Source organism: Phalaenopsis equestris, unplaced genomic scaffold, assembly GCF_001263595.1.
Source record: "Phalaenopsis equestris unplaced genomic scaffold, ASM126359v1 Scaffold233409, whole genome shotgun sequence".
Taxonomy (NCBI): Eukaryota; Viridiplantae; Streptophyta; class Magnoliopsida; order Asparagales; family Orchidaceae; genus Phalaenopsis; species Phalaenopsis equestris.
In genome coordinates this window covers 1-13,383 of record NW_018251357.1, presented here as the reverse complement: position 1 = coordinate 13,383, position 13,383 = coordinate 1, and the positions used below count along the sequence as shown (strand labels likewise).

General features: G+C 33.2%; 1 protein-coding gene across 1 annotated transcript; it reads left to right on the top strand.

Moving 5' to 3' along the window:
- Positions 1-3,818: 3,818 nt before the first annotated feature.
- Positions 3,819-13,340, top strand: LOC110038662 (condensin-2 complex subunit H2; the record flags this gene model as incomplete). The annotated part of the gene is made up of 9 exons (XM_020743558.1): positions 3,819-4,096; positions 4,212-4,311; positions 11,195-11,298; positions 11,379-11,515; positions 11,827-12,271; positions 12,361-12,536; positions 12,640-12,795; positions 12,874-12,969; positions 13,239-13,340. Coding segments are annotated over exons 1-9 (1,500 nt in total), but the record flags the coding sequence as incomplete, so codon positions are not given.
- Positions 13,341-13,383: the final 43 nt, after the last annotated feature.

Below are 13,383 nucleotides of genomic sequence, written 5' to 3'. Positions count from 1 at the left end.
CCACCAGGGGGTTGACCCTAAGGCCAAGCAATCTTATGGAAACTCACCTTGAGATCCCCCATATTGAGCCCACCTACTAAGTGCTAGAGGTTATGACCAATATGTGGAACTTCAAGTTAAGCAAAGAATAATTTATATTTTTTTATGGTTCCTTTCTAGTCCTCTAAGAATAGTCAACAGAAAGTACTATGGCTAGATCTTAAGCCTACTAAAGAGGAAAAACTGGACCTCAACCAAAAGTGAGGTCAACATGATTGTGTTAATTGTGATGTCTAGTGTATTTTGTTAGTTAGTGTTGAACTACATAGAAGAGATTCAAAGGAACTTCAAGAGTTTGGTGGAGGATTTGAGATAAATTTTTATTTTTTGTTTTGAACTACTTTTGGTTTTAATCGAGACTTCTTGTTGGTTTGACAATAATTTCTACTTTTAAAATAAAGTGTGGTTTTGTTTTTTCCATTGATTATGAGTAGTTTTCTTTATCTTTCTCCTTAAAAGGATAAATTGGTCTATCCAGATGTTAAAATTTGTTATGAGAACATGTAAGCACAGGGCTGGTATTGTCTCAGTCAACATTTGGAAGAATCACATGAGATTGTATGAATGAGAATGTAATTCATATGACTTTGTGCAAATAAATAGAGAAATAAACTATGAAGGGTGTAGAGTTAGAGGAATTTAATAAAGTGACAGGTTAAATCCCCCAACTTGATTTATTGTTTTAGGTTCTAATACGAGATGTTAGGCCCCAAGTACAGGGAATCGAGGGAACTCTGGAGTGAGAGTTGATATCTTTCCTCCCTAACCGGTCTTCAGAACTATTCAAACTTTAAATTAGCCAATATTCTTTATAGCATCTCTCGTAAAGGTAAAGAATATAATTGCTCATATTTGACACAACACAATTTGCATACTATCACAACAGAATTCTTATGCTTATTACTGATTCATGAGAGGAGAAAGATATTTTCAAATTCAGTGCTTTTCTTTTACATAAACTCAAGTTATCTTTTTAAATTTTTACTGTTTTGTCAAAATATCAAAAATACCAAAAAGATTTGAATTTTAATTACTGTGAATACATCTCTAGTTTAAGTAATTGTCTTTTTAAAATAGAAAATTTATCGTTCAATAGAGCATATTGCGTATTTCCCTGTGGGTTCGATATTCAGATCTTAATAAAAAAGTCTCATATTACTTGATAACGATACGTATACTTGCGTAGTATCCCAATATATAAATTAAAGAGTTAAATTCCTATTTGCTTCAGGATCAAGTTTTGACTTTGTTGCAAAGTAAGGAAATATAAGTGAAAATATAATCAGAGAAATTGTTATACTATTGCATATAAGTAGTAAGTCAGGATCACCATGTCATGGGGAGAAAATGTTGAAAAATTGCCTAGCAGTTATTGGCGCCTAGGCGCCAGCCTCTCTGTCTGCTTGGCTATGTACCGATGCCTAGTAGCCTGTGTACGTGGTGCCAAGATGCTTGGTAGGTGACCAATGGCTAGCGCCTAGGCACCAATCTCTTGGATCTCCAATTGCTCCATATCAGCTCTACTTTACTCTATTTCTTCTCCACTTCGTTCCACTTCTACTGTTGTTATATCTGCAAGAAAAAACATAATAATACCCTTCTTTAAAGTACAACTTCATTCATAAAAAAGTACAAATAATAAATGAAATTAAGCATGCTATTCTACAAATCACTTAACACTTGATAACTAGCTTTAATTATTCTCATTATTAAAATGGGTAATTATCTCATAAGAACTCGCACCTAAAAAAACTAGAAATTACATCTTAAAGTCCTCATAAAATAAAGGAAAATATTATTAGTATATTAGCAAAAAAGTTACATTTCCTTTAGAAAATTTGACCCATAACAAGCACAACTCTCTGATAATAGCTAAGTAGGATTTTTTTGAGCCCAAACATATACCTAAGCAAAATCAAACAAAAAGAATTGGATGTTTAAAAAATAATTTGCTCAATCTCAGAATATATTAAGCTCGTCTTGCACAATTTGTATTTCTTCAAGTTATGCACAAAAAGAAGACTAATCATTGCCTCTTCCATAAAAACACAAAACAAAAAACAAATAACATAAAGGGCTATGCAACATAAACATTTTTGCCCATTTGATAATGTACTTACATTTCAAAAACATCTATTCGCTTTGAAAATGATAAAATTCTGGTTTAAATAATTTTTTCAATGATATGCATGTAATTTTTACAAGAGCAATAAGTGAGAATTCGTTAACCAAGCACAAAAGAAAAGACTCAACATTCACCTACTAGAAGAGTTAGAGGGAGAAATAACATGCAGGAATATGAATGCTTCGGTGAAGAAAGAGGAGAGCTAGAGTTGGCTTAAATGATCAGAGAGAGAGAGAGAGAGAGAGAGGAGAAGGGGATCGAGCCATTTGCCATTGTAGCGCATAGATGAAGGAAATAAATAAATTATAAGAGGAAAAGAATTATCTTGAGAGGAACGTGAGATGCATGAAGCCTTTCTCACGGAAGAGGGCGATGCAAATGAGAACAACATCTCGTTGTGGGTTTTTCATGGAGACGGAGAGGGCGGCACGAATAAGAGTAGTAGATTGCCACAAGTTCTCTCATAGAGGTGGAGAGGGCTACACGAATGAGTGCAGCGACTCATTGCGGGCTTTTTCATAGAGAAGGTGAAGCTCTCAGCTAGGGCACACTGGATTCTTTCTCGCGGACCAGGAAAGTGTGGTCTTTCCTTAGGAAATTTAGAAACAAGAAAGTAGGATGCAGGCCTTTAATCTCGATCACGATTTTAATAAAAGCTGTGATGTAGTTTGAATCGCTATACCAAAAAATGAGATTCAAATACTAGAATTTCACGGATCCGTTCAGAACTTAGTTTGGAAATCCGAAACAAACACACCCAAATACTTCTACCTATAAGATTGATACAAGCTATTGAGGCATGCAATCATCTATCAGACCAATGCATAAGGATAACACATAAAATCACTTATAAGCTGATGCAAGCCATCAACACTAATCTCAACATTCATAAACTTTATCTTCTTTTAAGGACAATAATATTGACATACATTATCATTGAAAGAGCTGATGCATAACATCAACATCAAAATCAAACTGAACAACTTAGTCTCCTATTCCTCCCGTTCGAAGTGAACAATCCAACATGCTACCACCGTTTAATCTCTTGAAATGACTACAATATCCTCTAACTTCTATCATTAAATATGCTATGCACAAATTATGTCGAATGAATATTATAACTTATTTCAGAGTATCATTTGACATTTCTAACATATACTACTAAAATCATATTTGAAAATTTCACATAAAACTTCATCAAAAATTTCTTTTTTCTATAAGTGCATAGAGTTAAATCTTTTTCAATTACATCATTTTCTTACATTGAGTTTAATTTATGCTATGTTTAAAATATTCCTATATTTAAATTCTTTCAATTAAATAATGTTGAAGGAAATTATAGATTCCCCTAATCTAAAAAAAAAAATTATCTTGGAGGACCATACGTATTCTTTAAAAATAAGAACAAACGTAAGATACAATATTGTTTTCGTCATTTGAAATGAAAACAAAAATTGTCCTTTTATTTCCATCCAATGGCTAAACAGTCTATAAAAACTACATGAGATTCATCCAACGGACGGCTGCGTCCGGCAGCAAAGCTTCACGAAGCGGGATTTCCAAAAACACAAAACTCTGCTCTCGCGCTCTTCCTGTTTCTCTTTCTAGGGTTTCCGTTTCAAATTCCTTCGTTTTCTGAACTTGGATCTCGCATGCTGAACTTCGTAATCTAGGACCTGTTCTAGGTTTTTCTGATGGTTGCTCGTCTCTAGCTCTAGCAATGGCTTTGTTGCCACTTGCCGCAGAAGATGAGCGATAGGGAAGAGTTTCCTGAGGCCGGAGGCGAGTCTTCCGGGCGGTTTGACTTTCTGCAACGGAGGCGTGATCTCCAGTCCAATTGGGAGGTAGACCTAGCCAAGAACTTGGAGGATTACCTCCTCAAGATTTGTTCCGGCGAGGTCACTTCTGAGCCGTCGGTTAACTTTGCTGAAGGTTCGGGTTCCTAGCCCTAGCTTTGTTTTCTTGCTTCAAGTTGGTTACTTTCTGTATTGCTGATTTGGTGATTGGAGCTTTTTCTCTTTTTGATTGGCCGGAAATGTGGTTTTAGCTGCCTTGTTTCTTCAAGGTTCAGTTCAGGTGTACAGCCGGAAGGTGGAATATTTGTATTCGCTGGTCCTGCAAGTTTTGGAGCTCCTTTCACAGAAGAGGTATGTAATTCTGGCTTATTTTGCTTAAATGTTATTGCGATGCTTGAGTAGATCCTTTTGTTTTGGTAAAAAGACGTTTTTTTTACTCATACGAAGGTCGTACGTCCATAGTATCATGTTAGCTAAAATTGTAAGAAGAAATTGGGTATCTAGTTTTGCTGCATTTCAAAAACGTGAGAACTGGGCATAAGTTTACGTCTGAGCCACATATTCCTGGTTGTTCCCAAGCACCCAATGCAGGAGACTTTTTTGAATTTCTTGTTATAATTATCTTATATTCTCACGTGTTTTTTAAAAGATAATGGTTGTTGTGGGTCGAAAGAGATGAGGAAAATTGAATCACCAAATGTTGGGAAATAAAGAAAAAAAAATATAATTTGGCAACTTTCTGATCAGAATGTTCTGAAGGGTTGCGTATGTATTTATATGGAAGATGGGGCATGGTTGTTTGATCTTTTGAGTAAACTGAAGTGGTGTTTCAGTACTAAAATTGTTACGAAAATGCTTCCTATGCTAGGTGTTAACTAGGAGGACTAAAGCAAGTTCGGCCTGAATTGTGCTGGATTGCCTCAGTCTACTTGGGCAGTTGCACTGTTCTTTTCTTTTCTATTTTGAACTTGAGTTTGTACTTGAGCCTTCTAGTAGTTTTTGGGGAGTGATATATGAAGAATAAAGTAGACTGTGGAGTTTGTCTCTGAGCATGCTAGCATTAGAGGGATAGTTTGAGCAGTATTTGTTTGTTATAATGTGGCGGAAAATAGGCTTTATGCGGTTTGGATATTTAGAATTAATGTAGGAAATGCATCATACAATGGCTTGGCAAAATTAGCATCAAGGATTCGATACGAAAAGGGGTAGCGCTAAGGTGACATGGCTAGACGTTATGCGAAAATATTTATGTAGAACATGTTTGACAACCCATTTAGCATTTAAAATGAATGAATGGAAATAGATAATTCATAAATCCCACCCCGCATGGTTATGAGATGTTAGCGTTGCTACTAATGATGATATATGTTTGAGCTAGAATTTAATATACTATGCAAGTTTCTCCCAATTGCATGAGCAACTTTCATATTTAGAAACTTGAGCCCTCACTCACTTTGTATACATACATAATCGGATTATTTTGAGCCATGGTTATGGGGTTATAAACATGTCGAGTTGAACTTGAGCAACCGTCGGCTTGAGCTTGAGATTGATTAATTAATCGAGTTCAAGTTATAGCTTGAGCTTAATTTTATAAGTTTGAACCAACTCATGAATCAGACTGTTTATTATGAAAGAGAGAATAATATTAATTCAAGCTAATGTTATAATAAGAAGACAAATATTTAGGAAATAATTAATAAGAAATGACTTGGTGTATACATTATTTTCTTAGTCATTTTTAATAATTTAATGATAGTCTTGAATTTTAATATATTTTAAGTATATTTTATATTTTTATTTTTTAAACATGCTGGCTCACGAGCTAACAAGTCAACTCAGGGCTGGCTTGTTTTTGGCTTGTTAGTTTATCAAGCTCAGTTCACGAGCCACTTATCGAGTTGAACTCGAGCCGGGTCATTAGTCGGCTTGGCTTAGTTTCACCTCTACATGGTTTTAGTTATTAGTAAAAATAGACATGTTTGAGAAGTTTTGGATAAGTTTCAGCTAGTTGTGATATATAATCACCTTGGATTTTAGAGTCCTGCTGATTTTTTTCCACGCTATCTTATTTCTATCATTTTTTGGCCAAGTGGTGGACAAAATATCTCTAAAAATACAACTTATACTACTTACATTCACATTAATTTTGTTTTGCATTAACTCTTGGTAATGCACATGCATTGTCATCACATGCATAGTGGGAGAAAACTTTCATATGTGATATGGTAGAGTTTTAATCATAAGCAAGGGAAGCTTAGCGAAACCCGTTTCTCACTATACACTCATTATCTTTAATTAGTTTTTTTTTTCTTGTATTTGCATAATTGTTTATCCTAGAGGGAAAAAATATAGTTCGTTTAATCTTTAGGGGATTCTTATATGTTTATACTTAATTTTATCACAACATTTTATTTTATATTTACCTAGAATACTTTTTCCTTAATTATGATCGAATTTAATTAATTAAATTATAAATATTTTCCTAATAGTTATTTTTTGTTGAGGTTTTCAATAGTTGGCAAGTATTATGACTCTTAAAATTGATCATTTAAGCTTTTTTAGATTATATTTAAAATTGTAACTGAAATCACATTATAATGTGAAATCTGAAATTACCAAAAACATTAATGTTATTAGAAGAAATACTCTATAGAATGATATGAAGTTGATATTGATAGCCTCATTTTCCACCTACAAGGAATTGATCATTCTGATTTGAATGGCGACCTTGTTTATGTGATTCTTTCTTTATAATTTCTAGGTGGAATTTGTTAGTCTTAGTTATTTGTTGGCGGCATATTTTTGCCTGTTGCTAAGCAAGGCTTTACATGCATTATAGTTGGGATATGAGTATCTGTGTTTGTGGTTTCTATTCATAGACAGGGATTTGTGGCATTTAGGTTATTGATTGGTTGTAACTTATCCTTTACCAAATAAATTCTTAGAATATACGAGCTATAGCTTAAATTTTCTATTATTATCATATTAAATCATATATTTTTTTTCCATTTTTACGAAACTTTTAAATTTTATATTTGTTAGAAAAGTTATTTTCACCTAGAGAATGTTGTTTTCTTGTTTATCCGCGATATTTAGCTTTTTTTAAGAAGAAATACAGAATGACCCAAAAAAGCCCGCGATGCAGAAGATGAAGGGAAGTAGGTGGATATTTTAACAATTATATATCTGTTAGTTAGTGTTTTATTTTTTAATAAATAAGAAATATTTTAAGATTAGTTTGTTTTGTTCGTCTTGTTATGCTTGGTTTAATGTAAATGAATGGTTTAGGTGTTTCGTGGTCAAAATCTAGTTGTTCTATGGCAAGGTATTAATGAGGTTGCTACTTTAACCTGACATTACCTAAATGTCCCTTGGGCTAGTTTAGTATGAGTATTAAAATGCATTATCTTGTTTTGTTTAAGCTTAATTTGGGCCTAACTCAAAATTTTTTTGGCTAGTTTGACCGTACTGTCATCATCTTCATTTGCCTTATATCAATGATGTGATGATAGCATCATATCACAAAATAAGCTAAAACTATGCTTGAGCTAATGTATAACACATTTTAAATTTTTTGTGGAATTGCTGCTTTGATTATAGAACTGTATCAAAAAGTTATTATTAGAAGATTTAGAATGTTGGTTTAGAATATCATGCAATATTTTGTTTAGTTGTCGGGCAAGTATGCTATGGAAGATATACATTTATCGAGTTGTTTGATGGACAAGTACAGAGGGAGTAAGGTGGATCTACATATGATTTTTGTTGATTTGAAAAAAAAAATTATGGTAAGGTTCCTATAGAAGAACTTTGGAGAGTTTGAGAGAGGAAATGTGTTGATATAGTTTATATTCATGTCATTAAAGATATGTATACTAGAGCTATTACTTGTGTTTGAACACAATGATGATTGACCAAATATTTTTCTATTTCAATTGAATTATGGTAGGGACCGGCTTTTAAGCCCATTATTTTTTACTTTAGTTATGGTTGTCTTACTAGACATTTACAGGAGGATGTGCCTTGGTGTATGTTTTTTTGTTATTAATATTTTTCTTGTAGATAAGACTAGAAAAAGTTCATGAAAAACTTGAATTATGAGGGTCAATTTTAGAGCTTAAAGGTTTTGTTTGGGTAGATCTAAAATTGATTACTTGGAATGTAATTTTATTTGTAGCAGATCTAAAATTGAATACTTTGAATGTAATTTTAATAGTAGCACGTCTAGTGGCGGGGTTGTAACTATGGTTGATTAAGTTATTAAAAGGAGTGAACATTTTGGATATTTCGGGTTTAATGTTCAAAGGGACAGTGATATAGATGAGGATGTTATAAGTACTATTCAAGTTGGATGGCTGAACTGGACGAATGCATCGGGCCTATTATGTGATAGAAAAGTATCTCTTAGACTTGGAAGGAAATTTTTATAAGATGGTTGTGAGACCTGCAATGCTTTCTGACTTAGAATGTTGGCTTGTAAAATAGAAGCATAAAATTAAGTTAAGTGTCGCCGAGATGAGAATACTCAACTGGATGAGTGGCTTTGCACTTAGCAACAACATGTGAAACAAATATTTCCATGGAAGGGTTGGAGTAGCTTCAGTGGCAGACAAGATTGGAGAGTTACCCTAGATGCTTTGTCGTTGGAGTAGCTTCAGTGGCAGACAAGATTAGAGAGTTACCCTAGATGCTTTGTTCACATTAAACGTCGACCATCTAATGACCTAGTAAGGAGAATAGATGTTTTAGATTTGACTTTAAGAAAGGTATAGGTAGACCTAAAAAGACTTGGGCTTGTTGTATAAAAATGATCTTAATTCATTTGAAATAAATGAAAAATTGACACTTAATAGAACACAATGAAGAAAAATGATTCATCTTGCCTACCCCACTTAATACAATAAAGGCTTGTTGTTGTTGTTGTATTATGTTTAGTTGTTTGATTAAGAAGTTTCTACTTATGATATGTAGTTTTTTTAATAATTTAGATATTAGTATTAATAAACTTGTTAATTCTAATTTTATCTTTGTAATTTACAAGTACTTGTGTTAACTTATCAATATTTGCTATAATTTGTTTGGTTCATCTGTTAATTTATATTGTTATTGAAATTTTGTTTTATATATATATATATATATATAATTCTAATTTTTTCTTTAACCATTTGCTTCCTTCATCCATCTTTCTTGAATAAGATAACTTTACTTTCCAAAAAGCTTAGTTGGATTGGTAACCAATTTTTTGTTGTGGAACGTGTTTGTTCCTAGTTATTTTTATAATTAATTGTCACCATCTTGGTGTCGTGTGGTAGAGAAATTACAACAGTGCATAGTACTACTTGACCAATGCAATCCCAAGACTTGTTCAAAAGTTCTATTTTGATGCTTATTAGCTATCATATTAAAGTTTTAAATTTTTTTTGGAAATGTCCATTGGAAAGCATATTTTGTGATCTTTTACATGTTTTCAAAATTAAGTATATTTACTCTTCAAAAAGCATATTTTGTGATCTTTTACATGTTTTCAAAATGAAGTATATTTACTCTTCAAAAAAAAAAGTTTTCAAAATTAAGTATATTTCCTCTTAAAAAAAAAAGGATCTTTTTTACATTTTACCATATGGTGGTTGATATGCCATAGATCAAAGACAACTAGTCTTCGTTGAGATGTTAATCAATTCATTTTCTCATTATTCATCATTTATGATTCTCTTCATTCCATTAGTTTAAAAAACAATCACCAGTTTTAGTGTAGCACTTACATTTTTATACAACTTTTTTTGTGGTCATTCTTTTCATCATCTTCTTATGAACTTGCTCATAAATTTAAATAACTCAATGTAGATGGGTACTCCAAGAAGATTTGGGCTATTCTCAAATATTAGCAATGGTTTAGTAAAGGACTTCCTCTTGGACCATGTGATTAGCTTTATTGTAATATCGCAACGATATTGCTATTTTAAATAACCCCATGCATTACCAAAGGCTTATTTTATGCTTTGTGAAATGTAAGTCACACTCAATATAATTTTATGTTCTCGATGAGCTTTATGCTGACTTTAAAATTGGCCCTTCTAAAAAGCTTTCACCTTTAGTTTATGAGGTTCTTATAGATGTCATTACCCATGGTTGCTGAAAATAATTCTTTAATCAAATTGATTCATAACTATGTATGTTGATTAAGCTCAAAATCTACGACGAATCATGACAATATAATAGCTAGATTTTGATTCAATTATTATTTTCCTGCAATTTACTCTAAGCCAATAATGGTATATTATTTTATATCAATCTAAGTTGTTACTTTTGAAAATAAACCAGCTTGGATCCTATTTGTTAGCCTTGATTGAGAAGGGCTCTTTTATGACTTAGAGGGGTAATAAATAATAGACACCTTATGAAAAATTTTGAATCATATGATAAAATTTTCATTAGGAGTTGAAACTTTTGGTAACATTTTTTAATATGTAATTCATATTAAAAAAAATCAACCTAAAATCATTGAATGTATGGCATGAGAATTTTGCTGAACGCATATCAGTAAATATAACTTTCTATTTTTCCATATACTTGAGTGCAATTGTGAAATTGTAGAGTTGGCATTAGGGTTCTAGCTGAGCTAAGATGACTCGTGAGCCAGATCTGGCTCAACTTGATAAAAGAAAAAATAAGTCAAGTCCTAACCTGACTTGTTAGCTTGTGAACTGACTCATTAAAAAAATAAATAAAAAATGCACTTACATGTATTTAAATTTAAGAGGTTAGTCTAAAATGATTAAAATATTTTTTTTGTTTTTTTATATCAAGCAATATCTTATTATTTCTCTCATAATTACTCGTTGGTAGTCAATTTATGACAACTATTGCTTCAATTAAACTTGTTTTTTTTTTCATTCACAGTAAACAAGCCAACTTGCCAGCCGAATCAAACTCTTAGTGTTTAGCTTCGTTCAACCTATTTACACCCTTAGCTGAAATGAAATTTCACGTGGAATACTGTTAATGCTTTTAAAATCTGCTGATAATACTTTTTGATATTTAATTTAGGATATTCGATGGGACTCGACAATTTTTACTGATCTTTCAATGCCACAACTGATGGCACCTAGTTTTCTTGTGATTATCATGATAAATCGATGCGATCAAGTGCCTAAAATTTGCTAATATGATTATGATGAATTGAATGTATCAAACAATGGTCATGAAGAATAATCTTTTTGATATTTTACAGCAGGAAAGATCAAGAAAAAGATTGCCCCAAACCTGTTGATGATGCACCGTCTGCATCTATTCATGAAGAAGATGATGCATTTCTGGGTTTAAACGATGTGCCTGGTAAAAAACTTCATTTCCCTAGTTTTCTTCCATTGAAAGTTCGCAAATTTACCCTGTGCCCAACCTTTTTGCATTGGCAGTGGATGCAAAGAATTGTCGTGATGATGAAAAGATCGAGATTTCTAACAATTTCATTAAGGCTCCTACAAATTTACTTGTTCTTGAAGGGGATTGTTTTGACACAAGTGGTGAAACTAATGAACTAGATTCCTACCTGGTATTTTTGTTAATTCCAATTTATCATTGTTAATATATTGGGGCATTTACATACATACCACAACTATTCACATATCTAACGCTTAAACATTCATGTGTACATGCACGCCACTCAATTCTTCAGCATCACATCAAAAATACCACCATCGCTATCTTTTTAAAAGTGAAATACACCCTTTCATATAAATATCAAAGTTTGGGTGTTAGATATGTAAATACATAAAAATTATGTGTTATATATTTAAATTTCCTATATTTGTAGACTATCATCGGTTAACAATCTCAGCGAGTTTTTTTGTTTCATTGTTCCAGTTGGCTACTAGTGATTTTTATGGAGATTTTCTTCTTTTGGACCCTTGCGATGCAGAAGGCATCAATAATTTTTTGCAGAAAAATCCTTTTGACAAAGAGAATGCCGCAACTTACAAGAGCCCCTCAAGCCAGCCTGAAACCAATGAAAACGTCTCCCCAGCTCCAGTTGGAAGATCTGGGGGATCCATTAAAGCGAGCCTCAGGAAGAACCCGATGTTCAATGTAATTGAAACACAAGAGGATGGCCACACCTTTGAAACGGATAGCGTGAATGAATTTTCCGAACCACGTTCCTATCAAACTCACCCAAAGAATCCATACAATGCGGAAAAAGCACATTTTCGAAATGCAGATGCTCAGGATGATCCTGATGAGGATGAGGATCCATGGAAGCCTTTAAATCCTCATGAACCTGGGAACTTGAAAGTAAAACCATTTAAAAAAGGTTTCAAAATGGCTTATTTGTATATTTCAATTCCAAACCTTTATAAAACTAGGATTTATATTTTAAATTTGTGCTTACTTTTTGAATAGGTAGAAATTTAAGAAAGCAGATAAATCCTGTTACTAAGAAAAAAAATCAGTGTTCTCAATTCCCCCTGGCGAAGATGAATGGTATCATCAGTCCAGAGCTCGGTGAATCCATTGAAGTGAAAATCCGCCTAAGGAAAACACAGAATGTTTCTCAGTCTCCTGCTCTATATGAAAAGGCACATCTTTCAAAATCTTTTTTTTTTCTTAATGATATTCTACTTGTTTCTAACTTTATTTATTTCTATCATGCTCGTTTATATAACCAGTTTCTTTTTGCAGCTAAGAGGTTCTCTTTCCTTTGGAGGCCATGGATCTTATGATTTCTTTGATGGTCTTGGAGCAGAAGACCAGGAGGCTGGAACTGAGAATGACCTAGCTGATTTTGATCAAGATGACTATGATATGGGCATGGAACCACCAAGTTATGGTGAGAAGGTTAGAGCTCTACGCTCTTTTTGATATCATAAATCGTTCACGTTAGTTGGTTCTAATGTTCCAGTGCGCTGAACACAGGAAAGAGATGATGCGGAGAAAAATGGAGTTGGGTTTTTTTCCCTGGATGATCTCGATTGCAGTCAAAATCTTGAAGATCTTTGCAGATCACATTTGGTAAAAGCAACCATCTGAGATTGTTAGGGAAAACTAAAATATTATATTCTATTTTTAATTATATGCTTGGAGGCGTCTCTAAAACTGAATCCTAGTTGATTCTTGTACCTCCTCATGGTGGGAGATCTCATAAACTAGTCCATTATTTTAAATGAAAGCTCAGTTTAAATGATAACAAAGCCGATGCTCATGCGCATGCATGCGTGTGTGCTCACTTACTCATTGTTTAGACTTCTCTCGACATAACCAAGTGCCAATTCTGCAAACAGGACGGCCTTCTTGCTATGATAGCTGAAACTGAGAAACAGACAGAGCTTACAGCACGTGTTTCGACATGGAAGCAGCGAATAGAGCAAACTCTAAGAGAGCAAGTGAGTTGGGTTACCTTAGCTCTCTTTGGACCGCCTACAATAT